The sequence below is a fragment of the Lissotriton vulgaris genome, chromosome 1_2 (genome assembly GCF_964263255.1).
Source record: "Lissotriton vulgaris chromosome 1_2, aLisVul1.2, whole genome shotgun sequence".
NCBI classification, from domain to species: domain Eukaryota; kingdom Metazoa; phylum Chordata; class Amphibia; order Caudata; family Salamandridae; genus Lissotriton; species Lissotriton vulgaris.
In genome coordinates, this window is record NC_141686.1 from 66,940,201 (window position 1) to 66,964,291 (window position 24,091).

The following is a 24,091-nucleotide window of genomic DNA, read 5'->3' on the forward strand; positions in this document are numbered from 1 at the left end:
CTGATGTGGTAGGTCTGTTCTTTTACCGACCACCGTCCTTGTATCTGAAGGCACCCCACGTGTGCCTCCCAGCCTTGTAGAGACGCGCCTATCACCACCGATTGTACTGGTAGTGGCTGGTGAAAAGAGACTACCACCATCAGATTCCGTTGCGGAGTCCACCATGAGAGGGAGGGTCTCGCCACCTTGGAGTGAGAGATCTGAGCTTCCCAGCGACCTGTTGACTGATCCCACTGGTCATCCAAAGACTGCTTCAAAGGACGCATCCTCAGCCTGGCGTTGGGAATGAGAAAGATGCAGGATGCCACTGATCCTAGCAGGGATGCCACCTGCCGGACTGTTGGATTCTGCACCTGGAGCAGAAGCCTGGACCTCTGTCTCATGGAAGACAGTCTCTCCTCCGAGGGATACGCTCTTCCCACACGTGTGTCCAGAACGGAGTCGAGGTAGTGGATGGACTAGGTGGGTTGCTGCACTGACTTCTCCATGTTGACATGCAGCCCGAGGTCAAGCAGCTGTTGCAGACAGAACTGGAAGTAGTGCCTCACTTGCAGTGGGGATGGACCTTTCAGCAGCCAGTCGTCCAAGTATGGATAGACGAAGATACCTTTTCTGTGAAAAAAGGCTGCCACCACTGCCATGTATTTGGTGAAGACTCGCGGAGCCAACTTCAGACCAAAGGGCAGGACCTTGCATTGATAATGTTTGTGGCCGACCACAAACCGCAGGTACTCCGATGACGTTTTGCAATGGAGATGTGGAAGTACGCATCTTGGAGGTCCACCGAACACATCCAATCCCCTACTTGTAGATGTGGACATATTTGGTGAAGGGCCAACATGCGAAACTTCTCCTTCACTATGACCTTGTTCAGAAGTCGAAGGTCCAGGATTGGTCGAAACTTGTCCTCCTGATCTTTTTTGGGGACAGGAAAGTATGTGGAGTAAACTCCTCTTCTTCTTTGGGAGGGCGGAACCTCCTCTATCGCTTGCTTTCGGAGAAGAGCTCTCACCTCTTTCGAAGCAGCTTTAACTGATGAGGACGAGACTATTTTGGCGGAATGTCCTTAGGAAGCGCACGGAAACGTAGCGCATATCCATTGCGTAGTATATTCAGCACCCAGCGATCTCCTGTGATGCTGGCCCACTCTGCTAGATGTTGAGAAGCACTTCCTCCCACTGGAGTGGGCAATGGCGGCGGAGGAAGCCACTGTTCATGACTCTCCTCCTCTCTACGTGGTAGAGGACTGCTGTTGGTGACCACCTCTACCTCTGTTGGACTTTCCTCCTCGAAACTGGGTCTTCCCCTGGTTCTTGCTCTGGGACCACTGAGGGGTTTGAACCCTCTGTTGAGGCCCCTTGCTCTGGTTGGATTTGTAGCGGCGCTTAAATTCCTTCTTCTTCTCCAACCCAACTGCCTTGACAGTGTCCAACTCGGTTTTCATCCTATTCTTCTCTCCGTCAGCGTGCGTGCCGAAGAGATAAGAGCCAGAGAACGGGGGGTTCAGGATTCTTTGCTGTGCATCTGGCTTCAGTCCGGTCAATCGCAACCAGGACGATCTCCTGGCGCATACTCCATGCGCGTAGGAGTGCGCTGATAGCACCGCACCATCTGCCGCTGTGCTTATCATTTGGTTAGCCACCAAAGATCCCTCCGTGACTATTTCAGCGAAATCCTTTTGGTCTTTCTTTGGGAGCTTGGTTTTGAAACACTCCAAAGAGTCCTAGAGAGCTCTGTCATACTTGCCAAGCAACGCAGCCACGCTGGAGACTTTAAGGGATGCAGCAGCAGAAGTGCAGGCCCTGCGACCCCACGAGTCCTCGGACATGCTCTCTTTGTCTGGTGGAACTGAAGAAGTGGCCGAAACAGCATGCGTCTTCTTCACTGCCACCACAATGACAGAGTCTGCAGGAGGATCCGTTTTGACAAAGACCGGATCTGAGGTAGCCGGCTTATATTTAAGAGCCGGCACCGCTTTAACGGTTGCTGGAGTTAAAAAAGTGTCAATGACTGGGTCAAGGATCCCAGGAACCAATGGAAGCAGAGGTCGAGATGCTGTCTTCTGATGGAGGGTCTCGAAAATCACTATTGCCGTGACTTGCAGCACAGACATCTCAATATTGAGTTTCTGCGCACCTCTCTGCAGAACCTCATGGTAGGTGTTAATGTCATCTATGGGAGAGACCCTGAAAATCGGGCTGTCCGATAGTGTGGGGGAGTAATCCCTCCTGGAGGACCGGGAAGAGGAAGTAGATGGTGTTCTCCTACTTCGTCAGTGTGCACTACGCCTCCCTTCTCGTCTGACTGTGCGTTCCTCACGTCTCGGAGAACGCAATCTGTAGTGCCTTCTCTCCGGAGACCTCTCATGCCTGCGTCTAGGAGAGCTCACTCTGTCCACTTCGTCTACCAGTCTCTGAAGAGGAGACCTATGCACAGAACTGGCATACTCCTGCATTCGCCTTGTTGCCCCAGTGTCCTGCCATTGAGCTAAGGGCAGCTGCGATCTTGGGGACAACTGAACTGCAGCAGGAGGTCTTGAAGGGGACTTGCGGACGTGGGTAGCAGGTTCCGGAGTGGCAGATCTTGCAGAAGCCCTCCTGGAAGAATGAGAGGACGAATGGCGTGAGGCTGACTCCGTCACCAGGACCACTGATCCATCCCCAGACCTCACGGAGGCCTGTTTCGACGTCGAACGTGCTCTCATCGTCGAACCTGCACGCACTCCAGACGCCGATCTAGGCTCCTGCCGTCTGCTCGGCATCGAACGCCGTCTCGACAGCGACTGGTGCCGATGAGAAGCAGGTGAGTGCTGTCTCGACGTCGACCGGCGATGAGAGGCCGACGAAGGAGGATTTCTCTCTCTCGACGCCAAGTGTCTTCTACGAGACGGTGGAGCTGTATCTACTCTTGACGTCGAAGGTCTGCGAGACAACGGCAGAGGGGTTTTTCTCGCCGCCGAACGCAGCCGAGGCGCTGAGGGAGATCTCATCCTCGACGCCGATCGTCACAGAGTAGACGACGGGGGAGGGGTCCTTGTTCTTGACGTCAATCGCTGATGGGACTGCGCGGACAGAAAAGAGCCTGCCCTCAACGCCGAACGTCTTGCCGACGCCGACGGAGGGTCTCTGCACCTCGACGCCGATCGTCGTCAAGATGATGGCGGAGGGTCCCTGCTCCTCGATGCCGATCATCGCCGGGTTGACGACAGCGGAGGGTCTCTGCTCCTCAACGCCGATCGTCGCCGGGTTGACGACGGCAGAGGGTCTCTGCTCCTCGATGCCGATCGTCACCGGGGTCTTGCCTCTCGACGCCGATCGTCGCCTAGTTGACGATGGCGGAGGATCTCCAATCTTCGACGACAATCCTTTTCTCGACGGCGAGTCCGCTGTCGAGGGTCTTTTCTTCGATAAATGACACACCTGAAGATCTCTTTTGTTTTGCTAATAACTTTGGCGTGTTTGACGAATCTTAACGAAAGTTTGAAAACTAGTTTGGCACTCACTTCAGCTGCTGTCTAAAATGTTTTGGGGTGATTCGCCAAGTGGGGGCTGAGAAAAATGGGGGCCAAAAACACATTATCCCCATAAGGATTTAGAACACGACTACAGCCCGAGCTGCTGAATGGAATTACATCAAATATGGCAGATTAAAAAATTTCTTCCCCATGCAGGGAGCAGCATTTTCTGCTGCTTCCTGTGTGTGGGAGCAATGCTGGCTCCCACTGGAGGAGGGGAGCCAGTAGGGACTGTGGGCGCTTTCCAGCTCACCCCTGCAACCTCCAACAGTGCGCCCTGGGTGAGACCAGGGCACCCAGCCTGAAGTGCCTGAACCCTGGGGATGAGGTCCCTGTGGCCAAATCTGGCCCGAGGAGGGGCGTCATGCAGCCCCCTACCTTTGCAGTAATTGAGTTCGTACCTGGGGTCCCTGGGGCTGAAATCAGCCCGTAGGAGGTGCATGCAGCCCCCTCTCCTTGCACTAATTGGCTGGGCCCCGGGAGATGGGGTCCCAGTGGCCGCAATTGGCCCAGGGAGGGGCCTGAATGCCCCCTTCCCGGGTTGCTTACATTCAAGGGTAAGGCCGGGCTCTGTGGCCAACTGGACACCGAGCACGGCCAAAGACGTGGGTGCCTGTGCGGAGAAGGGGGGGGGTTTCCTGCAGACCTTTCAGCAGACTCACTTCGAGGCACGGCGAAGGTTGTGCATGGAGCGGGTTAGATGACCACAGGGGTTGGCCTTGCGACCAACCCCTGCCACGCACAAACAAAAAAGGCTGTGCGTGGCACGGAGTTTGGTGACTACGGGATGTTGGCCACAGGGTCTGGCTGTAGGCCATGCCCTGCGGCCAACCCCCGCCATGCACAGCCAAAGCCCTTTGACATTTAAGTGGGGCTGGAGACAGCCCCTCCCCAATCATCCTGTCATGATGGCACATCCTGTTCACACCAAAGCCCCCTTTGTCTCACTGTCATGTAACCCAGGATTCTCGCATGAGGCACCAATGCTTAGGGCAAGAAAATGACAACTTTCTAAAAACCGATGCCAGGACCTGGCCTGAAAGTTCGGACTGGACTTTTCCTATGAGAAGCAGGGTCAAGACTGATTTGCATATGGCTAGGTCCAAACTGGAATGGCGTGGCGAGCAAAAAAACAAGGATTTAACCCAGTTCTGTGACTGGAGGAGAATGTATGATTTGTTTAGCATTCCGTCCATCATCTGTTCTTTTTGCATTTGTAGCTCTAAGTGGGAAGGGTATGCCCAGACATGGGTCCTGTGCTCGCAATGCCACCAGATTCAAGCTAGTCTGGCTGATATGGGGTTATACCCCAAACCCAATCCCATGATGCTTGTTTTTTGTCCAGGGAGGAAATGGCTTGGTAGTTCGGGCTGAACTGTTTCCATGGGGAGCAGGGTCACAACTGATTTGCATTTGTCTGGGTCTAAACTGGAATGGTGTGGCAAGCAAAAACACAATGGATTTAACCCAGATCTGTAACTGGGGGCAAATATATGAGTTGTGAAACATTCCATTCATTATCTGTTCTTTTAACTTTCTAAAAGTCGTATTTTCAAAATTGCAATTTAAAATCCGACTTCACCATTCAAGATGATTTTAAACTAAAATGAGTTTGATTGTAAACAGCATACCTCTATCTGCTCCCAATCTAGGTTAAATGCAATAAGGTACGCCAGTGTTAGTCAACGCAAAAGATAGGTTTTACAACAGTAAAAAAACAACTTTAGGAACTTTTCATTGTCAGGACATCTCTAACATAACAACACATGTCCACTTTTTTTAGTACAATGCATCCTGCCCTATGAGCCTTTAGGGCCTACATTAAGCAGATCTTCCCGGAGTTAGTGATTTGCAAAATAAACACGAAATCTGCCATTTTGTAAAAAGTTTGCGCTTTATACAAAAGTGTGTGCAAAATTAATTTTATTGGCCCAGCGATTACTTCTGTGCCCAACAAAAGAAAGGGGTCAGAGTGTAGCGTGCAGGCGAGGCGTTTGTTTACTCACCTGCTGTGTTGCATCCCCATTCCTGGAGGTATCTGGAGCTGAAGACAGATGAAGACCAGAAAAAGACAGAAGGCAAGAAGGAAGAGAGAAGACGAAAGGACAGAAAGAAGACTGAAGCAGAAAAAGAGAATAACACTGCTGCTGCTCGGACTGGGACTCCAAATAGCATTTAAGTTTTGTCATGGCCCGGCAAGATATGCAGTTTCTCTGCAGCTCTACCCCTTCCCTCAGCACTCCCACCATCCACAGGCAGAAAGTGGATGGTGTGATCCCTGTGGGTTTGTGGGAGGAGCACAATGTAGCAGGCCCTGGGGGCAACAAATGTGTTTTATCCCAAAGAAAAAAAGAATTGAGGCATGAGGCGGGTCCCGATGGGCATAATATCTTTTTTTTTTTCAAAAAAAGAATTTGGCCAAGCCATGAGGCGGGACTTGCTGGGGCACTATTAAAAAAAATAAAAAAATTAAAGAATTCGGACCCGCCATCTGTGGCCATGCGGCGGGACCAGCTGGGGGCAATACTTAAAAAATAATATAAAGAATTCGGGCCGCTGCCCGTGGGCATGCCACAGCACCAGCTATGGGCAACCTAACATTATATATATTTTTTTTACTAAAATAATTTGCCACTAAAATGCCACAAAATTTCTATTTTGGCACCACTAACTCCCGTTTTTGTGCCACTAAATTTACCATTTTTTTCTGCAATATCCTGGGGGGTCTGATTAGGGGTAACGTATAACTATTAAAAAGAAAGGTTTATTTTGCCAGGTTGAGATGTCAGTTTAAAACTACCCACAGAGTATGCAGTGCCAAGTCTGAGACATGGTTTACAGTGCTTCTTTAGTGGGTGGCACAATTGCTGCTGCCCAATAGTAGCATATAATGTACAGGTCCGGGATACTGGTAGCAACATTTACTAGGGACTTAGAGGTAACTTAAATGTGCTAATTAGGTATTGTTCAATTTTACCATGTTTGAAAGAAAGACCACAATCACATTAGCTCTGGTTAGCAATAGTAAAATGCCTGTCCTAAAGCCAACAAAAACAAATTCAGGAAACAGAAGGGGCTTGGGGGAATACAACGTCAAGGATGTAAGTTCTAACACGCCTCGAGTCTAACCAGGGTCGATCCTTAAACTTCCATCTAAAAATTAACATGAATTACTTGTAGCAGAAGACTCACCCAGGCCTAGCTGATGGATAATATCGACAAACTCTTGGTTAGTTTCCAAAACCTTCACTAAATTTGTGGATTCCATCCTCTCAAGCTGGACATCCCAGTAGACGTATATCTTGTGGTTGAAGCTGACATAGACAAGGCAAGGGCTGTTTTGGGCTCCTTTGCAGGCATACATTCCTAGACAAGACCGCGAAGAAAGGGAATATTAGAAATATAGATACGGTTTACAAATTACAAATGGACACACTGGATTTGGTTTGCTGCTAAAACACCATTGTGCAACAATTCTTCACCTCTTTTCAAGCAGATCAAATTGAAGGTATGCAATGTCCAATAAAAGTAAAGGCAACCTTACAATACCACCCAGGCAAACTAGGGCCACCCTTTAAACCATATAGAGGAGTCTGAGATACAGCGGCTTCTCTGATGAAAGCTATATGGATTCCATACAGACAACCTATCAATTAAAGAGCTGGAGATAGGGTTGTCCTCAGTGGCCAGCACGTGCTCTTCTGCTTCTTACATATGATATTGGAACTATACAATACATACTCGTGATCATTTAAGCTGTGGTATAGCAAGAATGTTCTCAGCCCTAATATACAAGGAAAATGGATCCCACTTTTTCCGGATTGAGTTGGAAAAGAGTCCGTACAGAGGGCTTCTCACACTCCTAAGCTCCAGTGACATTGCACCGCTTGCATTAATGGTGGCTTATCTACTCCACTTATGAGTCACCTAAAAAGCAGGTGCCTCAATAAAAATTGGGAATCTCGTTCTCATAACTAATGGAAACTGATGATTAAAAGCAGTACGCCAGCAGTGACTGCAAAATGATATTTGCAAATTAAAGTTTGGGCAAAAAAAACTTCCTGAGCCCCTGCATTTCAATTTGAAACATGGAGTCCAGTAGGTACCTTTCAAAACACTGCCAAAAAGAAGAAGCTCAGAAAATAAATTAACAACATAATTAACTTTGGTAACGCCTTATCTGGTAGAGACTTAATCTAGAAGCAGATTCATTATTTTAGAATTATCCAGACTGGATCTAGAAATTGTTCCTAAACAGTACCCCTGTGCACTGGTAGGTGGCGTTGTTCAGTTCCACATGGCGTCAGAGGCTCTAAAGTGATGTGCGCGGTACCTGTATAGGAGCCATTCCAGTGCACTGACATCAGTTAATTTTCCCGACTTTCCACACCAGAAGCATGGAGCCACGAAGTACACTGCCCACTGGTGCGGAATACTAGGGCCCTGAAAGAGGAAAGCCCTGTCACTAGAAATCCATTCGCAGAGCGGGGAGAATGGGTGGGTTGGTAAGGAATCCACTGCTGGTTAGAGTCTCTACCAGCTAAGGCATTACCGCAGGTAAAAACTTGTTCGTCTGATAGAGACTTCTGGCCGCAGATTTCTTACCTGTGACCAATTTCACAAGACAAAGTCCTGCAGGACCGAACAGGCAAAATGTCCATTCCGAAGGACCTACTGTCCAGTCAGTAGTGCTTCGTAAACGTGTGCAAGGAAGCTCATGTCGCTGCCTGGCAGAAGTCCAGGACAGGAACTCTGTGTGCTAATGCAGTGGTTGCAGCTTTAGCTCTGGCATATTGAGCATGCAAACCCTTAGAGGGTTGCTTCTTAGCCAATGCGTAGCAGATTTTGATACCAAGAACAATCCATCATAAGATGGTCTACTTCTATATGGTCCATTCTTTCTTCGCTCCCACATGCCACATGAAGAGTTGATCATCCACCTGGAATCCTCCATTTGCTCAAGGTAGAACGATCATTTTGGTCCAGGTGGTGAAGTCTCTCCTCTTCCTTGGAGGGATGAGGTGTGGCGTGAAAAGTAGGTAGAGTGATGGATTGGCCTACGTGAAATGGAGTGACCGCTTTCGGGAGAAATGACGCTCTCATACGAAGCATCAGTTTGTCTGGGTAGATGTTCAGATAAGGAAGCTTGGATGACAAGGCCTGAAGCTCACTGACCCTCCTGGCAGATGTTACTGCCACCAGGAAAGCATTGTGCAGTGGCACAAAGAGAGCGCACATAAGTAAAGTGAAGACGAGACTGAGGTCCATCTGGGGCATAATAAAAGGAGAAGGTGGAAACAAATGTTGTTAACCTTTCATAAACCTACTTATAACAGGGAATATAAAAAGATATGGATGATCAGGCAACCGCAGAAAAGCTGAAATGACAGACAAATAGCCTTTCAGAGTGCCCAGAGCAGAGCCCTGCTGGGCAACGGGTAGGATGAATAGGAGCACCAGAAAAAGTGGTGCAGAAAGGGGATTGAACTGTCTTTCCATACAAATACCACCCATTTTCCCCTAAAGCAGGCATAAACCATCTTGGTGGAGGGACACTTGGCTGCCTATATAACATTACAGGCTTCAGGAGGAAGGTTGAAAGCTGTCAACTGTTGCTGCTTAATCTAAACTCAAGAAGGCAGACAGGTTGACAGGTTTGCGTGGAGAACCCATCTCTGCTGCAAAGACAGAATGTCCTCCCTATGGGGCAGTCTGAATGGAGGATCAGTGGCCATGCTCAAGAGCTTGAAATACCAGACTCTACATGCCAAATCTGGAGCCACAAGGATGACTTAGGCCTGATCATTCCTGCTCTTCTTGAGAATTTTGGGCAGAAGTGGAATGGGCAGAAAGGCGTGTAGGAGGCCTGAGCTTCACTCAAGATAAAAAGCCTTTCCGAGAACTGCCTTGAAAACTCCAGTGCGCAGAACTGCTAACATTGCGTGTTCTCGTCAGCGGCAAACAGATCTAACCTAGGCTCTCCCCATTTCTGAAAGAGGCCTTACATCACCTCTAGGAAGAGATACCATTTGTGATCCGGGAGGCATCTGAATCTGCGGCTCAGTTTGTCTGCTCTAGCGTTCAGACAGCCCGCCAGATATTATACCACCAGGGATATGCCCCGCTGGTCCAGACATGTCCAGAGTCGCATGATCTCTTGACAAGGATCCACGACCCCACTGTGCCTTGTTTGTTGCAGTCCCACATGGCATTGTGTTGTCCGTGAACCAGGGATGTAACCCAGGCCCCTGCAGCCCCAGCAGTGCGGGAGGCCGCAAGCTCCGGGGGGCCTCCTCAGCACAGCACTCCGGCTGCAGAGATCCTGATTGAGCCCGGAGGGCGCACCTCCACGTGCCTTGCAGGGAGGTCCCCTCAATTTTCGTTACACCAGTGCTGTGAACACTAGCACCTACCATCTCCAGATGGAGAGTAGAAAGTCTTTCAATGCCAATTGGATCGCTTGGAGCTCCAAAAGATTGATGTGGATTCCAGAATCTGCTGGAGACCAGAGTCCTCCGATCTCTACCACTACCAGATGGCCGTCCCATCCCAGGAGCGACACACCTGCCACTACTGTCAGGTCTGGTTGAGAAAGGGCGAGGGGTCTGCCGGTGACCCATTCATGGTTCACAAGCCACCACTGCAGGTCCCTTGCAGTTCCCTTTGAGATCTGGACCATATTGGAAAGATTCCCCTGATGCTGCAACCACTGGAACTTCAGGTCCCACTGCTGAGCCCGCAAATGCCAACTGGAATGCATCACCAGTAGAATGCAGGGGGCAAAAAGGCCCAGCAGCCTCAGAATCAGTCTGACCGAAATAAAAGAAAAATCTGTATCAGATTCATAGCCTGAATATCCTGGACTCGCTATTTGGGAAGAAAAGTCTGAAACTGCATCATGTCCAGAACAGCTCAGATGAAAGGGAGCACTTGAGAGGGAGTCAGGACTGGGTTTAGCATGTTGGCCATGCTTTAAAATCTACAAATGTATTTTTTTGATAGGGAACCCTAGCGAATAATGGAGGTCTGCCGTAATTTGGAGGTGGGAGATGGCAGCTTGGAGTGAGCCTGCCTTCAGCAGCCAGTCGTAGAGATAGGAGAAGACTGGCACCCCTTATCTCCACAGATGAGCTGAAACCACTGCCATCATCCAAGAGGCGCTGGTGATGCCAAAGGGAAGCACAGTAAACTGAAAATGCTTGTGACCCACCAAGAACCGCAGGTAACATATGTGGGCACAATTGTGGAAATATACGTCCTGCAAGTCAAACGCTACCATCCATTCTCCTGGGTCCGGGGCAGATAGAACCGGAATAACAGTGAGTATTTTGAACTTCTCCTTCTTGATGAAGAAATTGAGAGCGCGCAGGTCAAAGATAAGCAGAAGGCTGCAGTCCTTTTTGGCACCAGAAAGTAGCGGAAATAGCAACATGATCCACTTCTGGCATCAACATTCTCACTCTGGACAAAAGAGCACTTCCTGGCAGAGATGGGATAGGTGGTCCTCCATCAGCCTGTCATAAGTAGGTGAAATAGAGGAAGGAGTAGTCTCGAAGGGGAGGAAGTAGCCCCTTCGGACAACTGCAAAACCCACCTGTCTGATGTTATGGACTGCCAGTGGGGCAGATGATGGTAAATCCTGCCGCCTTCTGGGTGCCCATGATGGTAAATAGGCAGACTAGGAGGGCTTGGGAGGCTTTGGCTGCTGGAGGGGAGGGGGTGCCCTGACCCAACCACTGGCTACTCAAACCATGGGGCCATTAGGTACTGCAGCTACAGCCATGCAGAGGCTGAAAAGCTTGCAGGCCAAGGTGATTGGATGGGTAAGGACGAAGCTGAAGACCCCTTCCGTGGCCACGAAATGAGTGAAAGGTATATTGAGGGCGACAAGGGTCCAAGGAAAGGCCCAAGGACATGGCTATCCTTAACCCTTTCAGTGCTGATGACGGCTCCCAGTCGTCATCAGTTACGGTGGGCGTGTGCTGATGACGGCCGGGAGCCGTCATGACCACGCCCGCGATCGGAATGTGCCATACAGGCGCAGAATTGCGGCGGAGGGGTCAAAGCACTCCAGCGCCAAATCGCCTGGTCTCCGAACAGACAGGTGCCAAGAAAGGGCATGTCCATGAGTGATGTCTGGGCTGTCCAAGAAAAGCCTGTAGTCTTCAACCAGACGTGGCTCCGCAGAACCACGGTCGACAAAACTGCTATGCCTAGTGATTCGGTGGTGTCTAGTCCACATCTAATGGTGAACTTAGCTGCATCCCTCCCATTGGCAACAGCCTGGGAGTGCCCGGTCCGGGCCTCCTGCGGGAGCGTAGGCAGCACCTACTCATCTGTGGCCCAAAAGGCATGTGGTGTTCACCGACTGCAATACCAGGCTGATGGATGAAATCATTATCTTGTCTATACTGTCCAGCCTCTTGGGTTTCAGATCTGGCGATGCGGTTGGGAATGCGCTAGGATTTAAGTGAAGTGGTGGCTTGAACCACCAACCTCTCCAGGGTACGGTGTTTTGGGAGGGAGTTGAACTAAGTACCAAGCAGGGCATCAGTAAGTACTTCGTTAAATGGGAGAAGTGGCTCTGAAGGGGACACTCACGGCTAAAGCACTTCCATCAAGACATAAGTGGTGACTGCCATTGAGGGCACGCTAAGGTCCAGGGCCTCAGCCGCTCTCCGCACAACCATTGCGAATGGAGCTCCCCCTTCCATATCCACTGAAAGGGGAGAATCCCAGTATCTGGAGAGGTGTTCATTCCATTGGTTTCACCCAGATCCTTACACCAGAACAATAAGTCATAGGCTGGTATTCTACAGGGTTCATCGACCCCTCTCATTCTTCCCCAAGTCCTAGCCCATACGAATAGGGCTGAGGATCTAGCCAGTAAGGCATGGCTTCAGTCGATGCTGAAATCTGCATCGGGTGACCCCCTTTGGCTTCGTGTCAGTCAGTAAATGGGGATGGTGCTGACGTGTGGCAGCGGGGAGGATCAGCCTGGGGACCAGCCACGAGGAAGGTCGACTTGGCATGACCGGCGCCAATCCACATCTATCTGTGGATATCTGGTGCCCGTCTGGCAAAAGAGCCACGGGTGTGGATCTAGAAGAGGCCCCTTTCGAACCCACGGGACTAGATGGTGTGCCGAACAGAACGGGTCGCCCATATCAGGTGCACAGCCTCATAAAATCCTCTCAACTGGGCAGGGTTGCCCTGGCTCCCAGAAACTCTGTGAGGTGCAGAGCCGGCCGAGGCGCTGGCTCGACCACAGAGCGAGGCCTAGAGTGACACTCCCTTGTCTCATCGCCCAATGGACGAAGTGAAGTCGAAGCACACTTTGACTTCTCCTTGTGGCGGGACTTACCCAAATAACCCAACGACTTCAAGTGTGACGAGCTTCTCCGACTCCAGGATCGCTTCATTCCTCTAGACCGGAATCTGGATCATTACAGTGTTGCACATGGAGCCACTAGGAGCTTGAGGGATCGCTCCCACAAGGACTTCAGGTGCATGGTGCAGCAATCAGAGTGAGCCTTGCTGTCATGGTCGCGCTCGAGACATCAGAGGAATATAAGGTGCGGTTTCGTCACCGAGCTCAAGCATAACCGGTGCCGCAGATCTTGAAGCCGGCCTTCTTGGATGACATGCCTACCACACAGGAGGAATGTTGGACCCTGCTCAGCCCAAGCACTGCAGGAGCGTAGCATGCACCAGTCCCCTTCTCTTGTCCACCGAAAGCCCACAAATGGATGATACAGTGAGTATTCCAGTGAACCCGAAAAGAGGGTGGTATAACACGAGACACCAAGTCTCCCACCCTGTAAAACGTCAGGACACGGCTCCCTCCTTCACGCCTCTGCACCTGGAGTCAACAAGGGAAAAGCAATCTCTCAATATACATAACACAATATAGCCTCTATATCCATGACCATGTACCACCAAAACACCAAAACATACACCCCCTTCTTACCAGTGGTAAGCGCAGGCTTGGCTTCGTGTAGGGACTGGTATCTCCAAAATTATGAATAATGGTACTCCAAGGAGATAAAACCCAGTCAGGGGCACAAAGAACACAGTGTCCTGAATTCACTGAAGGTGCAAAGCTAAGCACCGTAAAAGGGGAAAAAAGAAAAGCTGGAAATGGGTTCCGCTAACACCAGCTTCAATAAAAAAAACCCTTAAATAAGAAACATAGGGCAAGGGATAAGAAAGAGACTAGCGACTCTCCTTCCAACACGCCAGCGTTTGTATAATCAATGATAGTAGCGGAATGACCCGAAACGTCACTTCCGCGCGCCTAACGATGTAGACAGGCGCTTACGAGAAGATGAATACATCAAATAGAGGGACGAGGAAAGATTGTCCTATCTGTTCCCCGGAACTCAGTAGAGATTATCAAAATGGATAGGACACTTGTTACCACTTATACCAAGAGAAATATTGTGAAACCCTCATAAACGATGTGTATAACGAGAAGCGGTATATCTTGTTCTCCGCCCCACACAAACGTTATGGCAGCAATCATCGGGTTTGACAAAATTGTGTATTGCCTAGCCTCGCCAGAGGCTTTCTCTGGTTTTTTCGTGGCAGTCTCCAGAGATAAAAATTCGAATAACCCCAACAAAACGTCAATACTAATATATGCTATGGATTCCTAATTTTCCAGTGAGCATACCAACCTTTTTAAAACTAGTTGTCCAACGATACTAATAAAAAAGAGTGTCTTAATCGGCTGGAAACTATTTTACCCTTTTTTGTGCCTTTTTCTGTTGGGGTTATTCGAATTTTTATCTCTGGAGACTGCCACGAAAAAACCAGAGAAAGCCTCTGGCGAGGCTAGGCAATACACAATTTTGTCAAACCCGATGATTGCTGCCATAACGTTTGTGTGGGGCGGAGAACAAGATATACCGCTTCTCGTTATACACATCGTTTATGAGGGTTTCACAATATTTCTCTTGGTATAAGTGGTAACAAGTGTCCTATCCATTTTGATAATCGCTTACGAGAAGATGCCAGATGTAAACAAACAGCGCGTTAGACACCGCGCTGCCGGCACAAGACAAAAGGTGAGAACGGGAGCCCCCGCTCACACCAAAAATAAATCACACAAATGCTGGCAACCACAAGGGAGGGGACAGAAAAAAGGGAAATGGCACAAAAACCGGGAAAGGGAAACTAAACTCACTCTCTACCACAACGGGGAAGGACAAGGCAACAAAACGAACAGAAATCCCCCACGAGCCCGTGGGAGACAAAAAGGAGCAGAAGGGCAATGGAAACTCCCCAGCAAGGCACAGGAAACGAAGGAGGATACCAAGGCCACAACAATGGCAATATCGAGCAATGAAAAAGAGGTAGGACACAATTATATACCCATAGCCCAGGTCATGTGATGGTGGCCCATGGTCACAGAAACAGGACTAACTGCCGTTTCCTAACAGTACCCCCCCCCTACGACCCTCCCCACGGGACGGGGCTTCAAGGGATGCTGTCTATGGAACAATCGGACCAGTCGAGGGGCATGAACCCCCCCAGCTGGCTCCCAAGTCCTGTCCTCCTGTTTATATCCCTTCCAGTCAATCAAGTAAAAGAGACGACCCTTAATCCGTTTAGAGTCGCAGATGGCATATACCTCAAACTCCTCCTTACCATCAATTGACAATGGAGGTGGTGGAGGCAACTCCTGTGCAGAAGGTATGTAAGGTTTCAACAATGAAGCATGAAACACAGGGTGTACCCCATAGTCCTGTGACAACTCAAGCTTCATTGCAACCGGGTTAATGACCTGGACTATTGGAAAGGGACCTACGTACCTGGGTTGCAATTTACGGGACCCTTGCAACTTCAGGTTGCGAGAGGCCAACCACACCAAATCGCCCACCTTATATGGGGGAGCTGGGGCCCGATGTTTATCCGCTTGTGCCTTCATAGCAGCCTTGGCCTCCACCAGACTCTCCCGGGCCAAGCCCCAGATGTCACTCAATTGCCTACAAATCCCATCAATGGCTGGCATGCGTCCCGTGGGCTGAATGGCTACCGCCCTAGGGTGGTATCCAAGTGAACAATAGAAGGGGGTCATGCCCAAAGCAGAGTGTAAGCTGTTGTTATATGCAAACTCAGCAATGGGCAGAGCCGTCACCCAATCACATGACAAGGAGGTAATCAGACATCTCAGGTACTGTTCCATTGTCTGATTTGTTCGCTCAGTCTGTCCATCAGACTGAGGATGGTATGCCGAGGACAAACATATCTCTGTCTTCAGGACCAGACATAGTTTGGACCAAAAATGGGACACAAATTGTGCCCCCCGATCAGATATAATCACCTCTGGCAACCCATGTAAACGTACTACTGAAGACATAAAAACCTCCGACATTTCTTTTGCTGTAGGGATTTTGCGGAGTGGTATGAAATGTGCCATTTTGGTGAATAAATCCACCACCACCAATATAGCCGTATATCCAGAAACCAATGGCAATTCAGTTACAAAATCCATACTTATAGTATGCCACGGGGATGGCGGTACCTCCAAAGGGCACAGAAGCCCTGCGGGCTTACAGTACGATGGCTTGTTGATGGCACATACAGGGCATGATTTAACATATCCCTGAATGTCATTTATCATGGAGTCCCACCAAAACCACCGCTCACACAGTTCTCTTGTCTTTTTCATCCCAGGATGTGCCACCAGTGCAGATGAATGGCACCACTCCAACACCTCATCCCTTAAAGAAGGAGGGATTACCATCCTGTCCCCATGATACAACAACCCTTCTTTCACTCTTACCTCGGGCACAGATAACAAAGGAGCTGGATCAAAAAGCTTCAATCGCTCTTTCACCAAACCAGGAAAATCATCCATACCTATGGCCCCCACTATCCGCTTACTCTCTATCATGGCCCTGTCCTCCGTCACAGGTTCTTCTCCTTTGGGTTCACCATGTATCCGAGAAAGGGCATCGGATTTAACCTGTTGGGCCGCTGGCCTGTAGGTGATGACAAAATCGTATTCATTGAAGAATAACACCCACCGCATCTGACGAGGTGTCAATGCCCTAGCGGAACGGAAGAATTCAAGGTTTTTGTGGTCTGTATAGATGGTGATAACGTGTCTGGCACCCCACAAATAGTGTCGCCATTCCTCGAATGCCAATTTTACAGCTAACAATTCTCGTTCGGCCACTGTATAATTCAGGTAGGCGGGCAATAATGTCTTTGAGAAAAAGGCGATTGGATGCATATGACCGGTGGATTTGTCACGCTGAGATAACACCCCACCCACAGCACACATGGATGCATCGGTTTCTACAAAGAACGGCAGGGCAGGATCAAGGTGCACCAATACAGGGGCTGAAGTGAAGTGCTCCAATAAAGACCGAAAAGCTTTCTGAGTCTCACTGGTCCACTCAAAAGGAACACCCTTCCTCAACAGACGAGTCATTGGTGAAACTACCTCAGAAAAATGTGTAATAAATCGCCGATAAAAGTTGGCGAAACCCAGGAGCACCTGGATTTGTTTCACAGAGGTAGGCACAGGCCAGGTCACAATGGCCTGAATCTTCCCTGGATCCATTCGTATCCCCTCTGCTGAAATAATGAAACCAAGAAACTCTACCTCTTGGGTGTCAAACTGGCATTTCTCTAGTTTGGCATAAAGATGGTGCTCCCGGAGTGTCCGCAATACCTGAAGTACATGATCTGTATGCTCTGCCCGTGTTTCAGAAAACACAAGAATATCGTCTAGATAGACAATAACTGTGCGGTCCAGATATTCACCAAGCAGCTCATTAATGAAGAACTGGAATGCCGCCGGCGCATTACATAAGCCGAACGGCATTACAGTATACTCATACAGACCATACTTGGTCCTAAAAGCCGTCTTCCACTCATCCCCGGGTCTCATCCTTATTAGGTGGTAGGCTCCCCGCAAATCCAATTTTGTAAATACGGTAGCCCTGCGGAGCTGATCTAACAACACAGAGATGAGTGGAAGAGGGTACCTATTCTTAACTGTGACCGCATTCAAAATCCTATAATCCACACATGCCCTGAGGGTCCCTTCCTTCTTAGGAATGAAGAAAATAGCAGATGACACAGGGGAGGAAGATGGACGAATGAACCCAAGTCTCAACATCTCATCGATGTACTCCTTCAAGTGTTCTTCTTCTGGCTCTGACAATGCATACACCCGGCTACAAGGCAAGGAGATCCCCGGTACCAGGTCGCTTCATTCCTCTAGACCGGAATCTGGATCATTACAGCGTTGCACATGGAGCCACTAGGAGCTTGAGGGATCGCTCCCTCAAGGACTTCAGGTGCATGGTGCAGCAATCAGAGTGAGCCTTGCTGTCATGGTCGCGCTCGAGACATCAGAGGAATATAAGGTGCGGTTTCGTCACCGAGCTCAAGCATAACCGGTGCCGCAGGTCTTGAAGCCGGCCTTCTTGGATGACATGCCTACCACACAGGAGGAAAATAAACTCAAAACACTTCGACAAAACATTGACAAAAGTTAGTTAAAATTGAGTAAGGGCATCAGAACGCCTAGGCGGCATAATATATCTATATATATATATATCTATATATCTATATATCTATATATATATATATATATATATATATATATATATATATATATACATCTATATATATATCTATATATATATTTTCAAAGCTGAATTTGCACACTGTTAGCTGCTATGCACTAGTCACTTTAGCCCTGACGTAAAATCCTGGCCGATAAGCAAGATTATATAAGAACTGTATATATACAACGCTGGTTCTTTCTCCGATTAGGGTTCCCGGCTGGGATCCCCTATTTTACCATTTAAGCAGTTTATTCATTCACTTATAGCACTTTTTTGCACAATAGCACTTTACATTAGTATGATAATCATATGGTCAATTGTCATGATATGTGACTTGACAGCAAAGTTTTTTTGTACCAAACAATGTAGGTCAAACAGAGGTACATTTGGGACTGCATTAAGCTGTTATAAGATAATTTGTTATTGCCATTTATTGTTATGCTTTTAATAATGATCACAATATTTATTGTTTTAGACATGAATTGAGAAATGGCAACAAATAGTATTAGTACGGTTATTTTATCTCAAGGAATCATTAGCAATATAAATGTATTTGTACAAGTATTAATCAATATTGCGATCACGATTACATAGAAATCGACTGGCTTTAAGTCTATTTTCTATGTTGTTTGCTGCCATCAGTAGTCACATGATACTCTGTAAAAAGTGCTTTCATTGGTGGTTTGTTATTTAGATTGTGTGTAATTACAAACACTTCCATCTGGTGAGCAAGGCGACTGGGATCGCCGAAACGAGTCAGATCGTGGCACCCCTGATTCACTAAAACGAAAATAAAGAAACACTGCTGCATTCATTACCGGATTCCAAGTGTCCGTTCTTCTCTCGGAGAGTGCTGTTGTACGCGGTGTGCTTTGAGAGCGTTAGCGTATATATATATATATCTATAACTATATCTCTATCTCTCTCTCTCTCTCTCTCTGTATATATATATATATATATATATATATATATATATACACACACACACACACACACACACACACACACTCCCCGTGTCACTTCTGGTGCCGAAAACGCCATGCAGAGCAGAACGGTACCAGCTACTGGTGCGCAGGGATTCTGCTAAAGAAACATTTCTGGATCCAGTCTGACGTCTGGGGATAATTCTGAGGTAAGAAACCTGCAGTTAGAAGTCTCTATCAGAAAAATAAAATCTCACCTTCACGCATCTGCATGTAAGACAGAAACTACCAACATGTGACATACTGATAACTGAAGGTCAAACTTGTATTTACTAAAAATTAAAAGAAGAAATTATATCAGGACCAAAATTGTGTAATTTTTTGTGAAGGTGGCATGCTTAAATCTGAGTTTATCTATCCCAAATTAAAACGTATGTTTCATAATACACAGTGTATGTTTGCAGAAACTGAAGCTGATACAACACAACTGCAATTTATGCTGAGTTCAAGAGACTTAATGAACAAGTTACTTACCTTCGGTAACGATATATCTGTAAGAAACATTAGTTAGTGTTAGATTCCTTACCTTAGAATATCCCCAGGCGTCAGTCTGGATCCGGAAACTTTTGCGTAGCAGTACCCCTGCGCGTCGGTAGGCGTCGTCTGCAGGCGTCCCCTGCGGCTCCGCGTCCGTCGTCGGCGTCGTGCGCCGTGATGACGTCGCTGGAGTATATAGACGCCGCCTCCGCGCGCTGACGTCAGTTCTTTGCACACAGCATTTCCGCGCCAGGAGATGCAGAGCCATGAGAGAACCAAAACTGGTGCCATTTAAAACTAGGGCCCTGAAAGGGATGTCCTTAACCCTAGGTATCAGTTCGCAGAACGGGGAGGATGGGTGGGATCGGTAAGGAATCTAACACTAACTAATGTTTCTTACAGATATATCGTTACCGAAGGTAAGTAACTTGTTCATCTGAAAGAAACACGTTAGTGTTAGATTCCTTACCTTAGAATACATACCCCAGCAATACCAACCCCGGTGGTGGGTCTGCGAACCAATACAAACTACACCAGAAAGTCCTGGAGGACAGAACGGCCAAAGAAGCCATCCCTCCGGACTTGACTGTCCAGGCAGTAGTGCCTCGCAAAGGTGTGCAGCGAGGCCCACGTAGCCGCTTGGCAAATGTCCTGCAAGGGGACTCCCCGGCCCAGGGCAGTGGTAGCCACCGTGGCCCGAGTGGAATGGGCCCTCAGCCCAACAGGAGGCTCCTTCCGAGCCAAAGAGTAGCACGCTTTGATGCAGAGGACGACCCATCGAGAGATGGTTCGTTTACAGACCGCCCGTCCCTTCTTCGCACCCACGTAGCCAACAAACAGTTGGTCATCCACCCGGAACTGGCGTGTGCGATCCATGTAAAATGAAAGCGCACGTTTTGGGTCCAGACGATGGAGCCGCTCTTCATCCTTTGAAGGATGCGGAGGCGGGAAGAAGGAAGGGAGGGTGATGGACTGCCCGATGTGAAAGGCCGAAACAACCTTGGGCAGGAAAGAAGGTCTAGTCCTCAGAACCACCTTATCAGGATGAATGGACAGGAAAGGAGGTTGGACAGAAAGAGCCTGGAGCTCACTCACTCTCCTGGCAGAGGTGATGGCAACCAGGAAAGCCGTCTTTAAAGTCAGGAGACGGAGAGGACAAAAATGAAGGGGCTCAAAGGGAGCACACATTAGAAAGGTCAGAACCAGGTTCAAATCCCACTGAGGCATCACAAACGGAACAGGTGGAAACATGTGAGTGATGCCTTTCAAGAATCGAGTTACAATCGGGGATTTGAACAAAGAAGGCTGATCAGGAAGCCTTAAAAAGGCTGAAAGGGCAGAAAGGTAGCCCTTGATAGTGCCCAGAGCAGAGCCCTGCTGGGCAAGAGAAAGAAGAAACAGAAGAACCTCCGAAAGAGGGGCAGAAAGAGGATCCACAGCCTTTGCTGTGCACCATGCCACAAATCTGTTCCACCGACAGGCGTATACCAACTTAGTGGAGGGACGCCTGGCTGCCAGAATAACATCACAGACTTCAGGAGGCAAGTCAAATGGCCTCAACTGCCGCCGCTCAATCTCCAAGCATGGAGGTGGAGACTGGACAGGTTCGGGTGGAGGACCGTCCCCTGCTGCTGCGACAGAAGGTCCTCCTGAAGGGGCAGGCGGATCGGGGGACCGACTGACATGCTGAGTAGCTCGGGATACCAGTATCTTCGAGCCCAGTCCGGAGCCACAAGGATAACTTGGGCCCGGTCGCGCCTGATCTTCTTCAGCACTCTGGGCAGAAGTGGTATAGGCGGAAAGGCGTATAACAGACCGCAACTCCACTCGCGCCGAAAGGCGTCGCCGTGCGAGTGCCGTCTTGGAAACTCCAACGCGCAGAACTGATGACATTGCGCGTTCTCTTCGGTGGCGAATAGACCTAACCAAGGCTCTCCCCATTGCAGAAAGATGCCTTGCGCCACGTCCGAGTTCAGACGCCATTCGTGATCCATCGAGCACCGACGGCTGAGTTCGTCCGCCCTGGCGTTCAGAGAACCTGCCAGGTGTTGAACCGTCAGAGTCACGCCCTGACGTTCCAGCCATTGCCAGAGGCGCAGAGCCTCCTGGCAAAGGGTTCACGACCCCACACCGCCCTGTTTGTTGCAGTATCACATGGCGGTGGTGTTGTCGGTGAACACCTGCACCACACTCCCGTTGACAAAGGGGAGGAATGCCTTCAGTGCCAGACGAATCGCCCGCAGCTCCAACAGGTTGATATGGAGCCGGGACTCCGCCGGACACCAGATGCCTCTGATCTCTGCCTCTCCCAAGTGGCCACCCCAGCCCTGGAGGGACGCGTCCGTCACGACAACGTGCTCCGGTTGGGGAAGGGAGAGGGACTTGCCCCTGACCCAATCGCGGTCCGTAAGCCACCACTGCAGTTGTCTCGCAGTGCCCTCCGAGATCAAGACATGGTCGGACAAGTTGCCCTGATGCTGGGCCCACTGAAACTTCAGGTCCCACTGCAGAGCCCGCATCCGCCACCGAGCGTGATGCACCAGAAGGATGCAGGAAGCCATCAGTCCCAGCAGCCGCAGCGTCAACCTGACCGAAACCCGGGATAGCGGCTGAAAGATGGGAATCAAAGCCTGAATATCCCGAACCCGCCGTTCCGGAGGATAAACCCGAAACTGCGCCGAGTCCAGAACCGCTCCGATGAAAAGGAGCTTTTGAGAGGGACACAGGTGTGATTTCGGCACATTGATGGAGAACCCCAGGTCGTGCAAGAGGTCTGCCGTCATCTGAAGGTGGTGGACGACTGTCTGGGGCGAGCCCGCCTTCAACAACCAGTCGTCTAGGTAGGGGAAGACTGAAACCCCCAACCTGCGCAGATGGGCTGCGACCACCGCCATCACCTTTGTGAACACCCGTGGGGCGCTGGTAAGGCCGAAGGGAAGCACGATAAACTGAAAATGCTCCTGGCCTACCGTGAACCGCAGGTAACGCCGGTGGGCCGGCAGGACGGGGATGTGAAAATAGGCGTCCTGCAAGTCCAACGCTACCATCCAGTCTTGTGGGTCTAGGGCAGCCAAGACCTGAGCTAACGTCAACATCTTGAACTTCTCCTTCCGGAGGAAGCCGTTGACGTTCCTTAGATCCAAGATAGGACGTAGGCCCCCCTTGTCCTTCTTGGGCACCAGAAAGTAGTGGGAATAACAACCACGCCCTACTTCTGGCCCAGGAACGCGCTCGATGGCCCCCTTGGCCAAGAGGGCCGTAACTTCCTCCTGCAGAAGTGTCAAGTGGTCCCCCGACACACGGTGGTTCTGCGGTGGCATGGCTGGAGGAGAGGTCTCGAAGGGGAGGGAGTAGCCCCTTCGGACGATTTGCAGCACCCACCTGTCCGAAGTGATCGTGCGCCAGTGAGCGTGGTGATGGCGAACCCTGCCACCCACTGGCGTCACATGGGGCCGAAAGCACGGACTAGGAGGATTTTGGGGTAGATGCTGCGGGGGCAGGTGTGGTCTGACCCCGCCGTTGTCCCCGACCGCCGCCACGGCGGTTTCCACGGCCGCCACCGCGTTGAAAGGATTGTTGCGGCGCGTGGCTGGCAGCACGTGTGGGGGCGCCCCTTCCTTGGCCACGAAAGGGACGAAACGAACCCGTTTGCTGACGCTGGGTCGAGAGACCCAAGGACTTGGCCGTGACCCTGGAGTCCTTGAAGCGTTCCAGCGCGTGGTCCGCCTTGTCACCGAAGAGGTGACAGCCATCGAACGGCATGTCCATCAGTGTATTTTGGACGTCTGCCGAAAAATTGGCGGATCTCAGCCAGGCGTGGCGACGAATCGCCACTGTCGTTGACATAGCTCTGCCCAGCGAGTCGGTCGTATCAAGACCACACCGTATCGAATATTTCGCTGCATCTCGGCCCTCAGCCACAGCCTGACCGAGTTTTGCCCGCACCTCCATGGGGCATTCTGGCAGCAGTTCCGCGACCGTATCCCACACAGAGTGGGTGTAGCGGCCCAAGAGGCAGGCGGTGTTGCAAGACCGCAGGCCCAAACTAATGGACGAGAAGACCTTCTTGCCAAATTGGTCATACCTCTTGGATTCCCGGTCGGGCGGGGCCGACGGGAATGCGGACTGGGAGGTCAAGGCCTGGATCACCAGACTCTCAGGAGTGGGGTGGGTAGACAGGAACTTGGGGTCGTCCGGACAAGGACGGTGGCGCCTGGCCACGTTCCGATCAACAGGCGGACCTGAAGCGGGCCTGGACCAAGTGCCCAACAGAACGTCTGACAAGGCTTCATTAAACGGCAGCAGTGGCTCCTGTGGGCATGACTGCGGTTTGAAGACCTCGGTGAGGATGTTAGGCCTCACGGCCGCGACGGGGAGCTCAAGGTGTAAGGCCTTGGCAGCCCTCATCAGCACCACAGAATATGCAGCTCCCTCCACCGATGCCACGGAAGGAGGAGAGATCAAACCAGGGTTAGGAGAGTCGTCCAGACCACTGGCATCCCCCAAGTCACCTGTCCAGTCCGGGT

General features: G+C 50.1%; 1 protein-coding gene across 1 annotated transcript in view; it reads right to left on the reverse strand.

The window, feature by feature from the left end:
• ITFG2 (integrin alpha FG-GAP repeat containing 2) overlaps positions 1–24,091 on the reverse strand; it is an 819,025-nt gene that overhangs the window by 189,513 nt on the left and 605,421 nt on the right. The window contains exon 11 of the mRNA XM_086952820.1: positions 6,707–6,880. Within this exon, the coding sequence (XP_086808946.1) occupies positions 6,707–6,880 (174 nt within the window). The remainder of the gene's footprint in view (positions 1–6,706; positions 6,881–24,091) is intronic.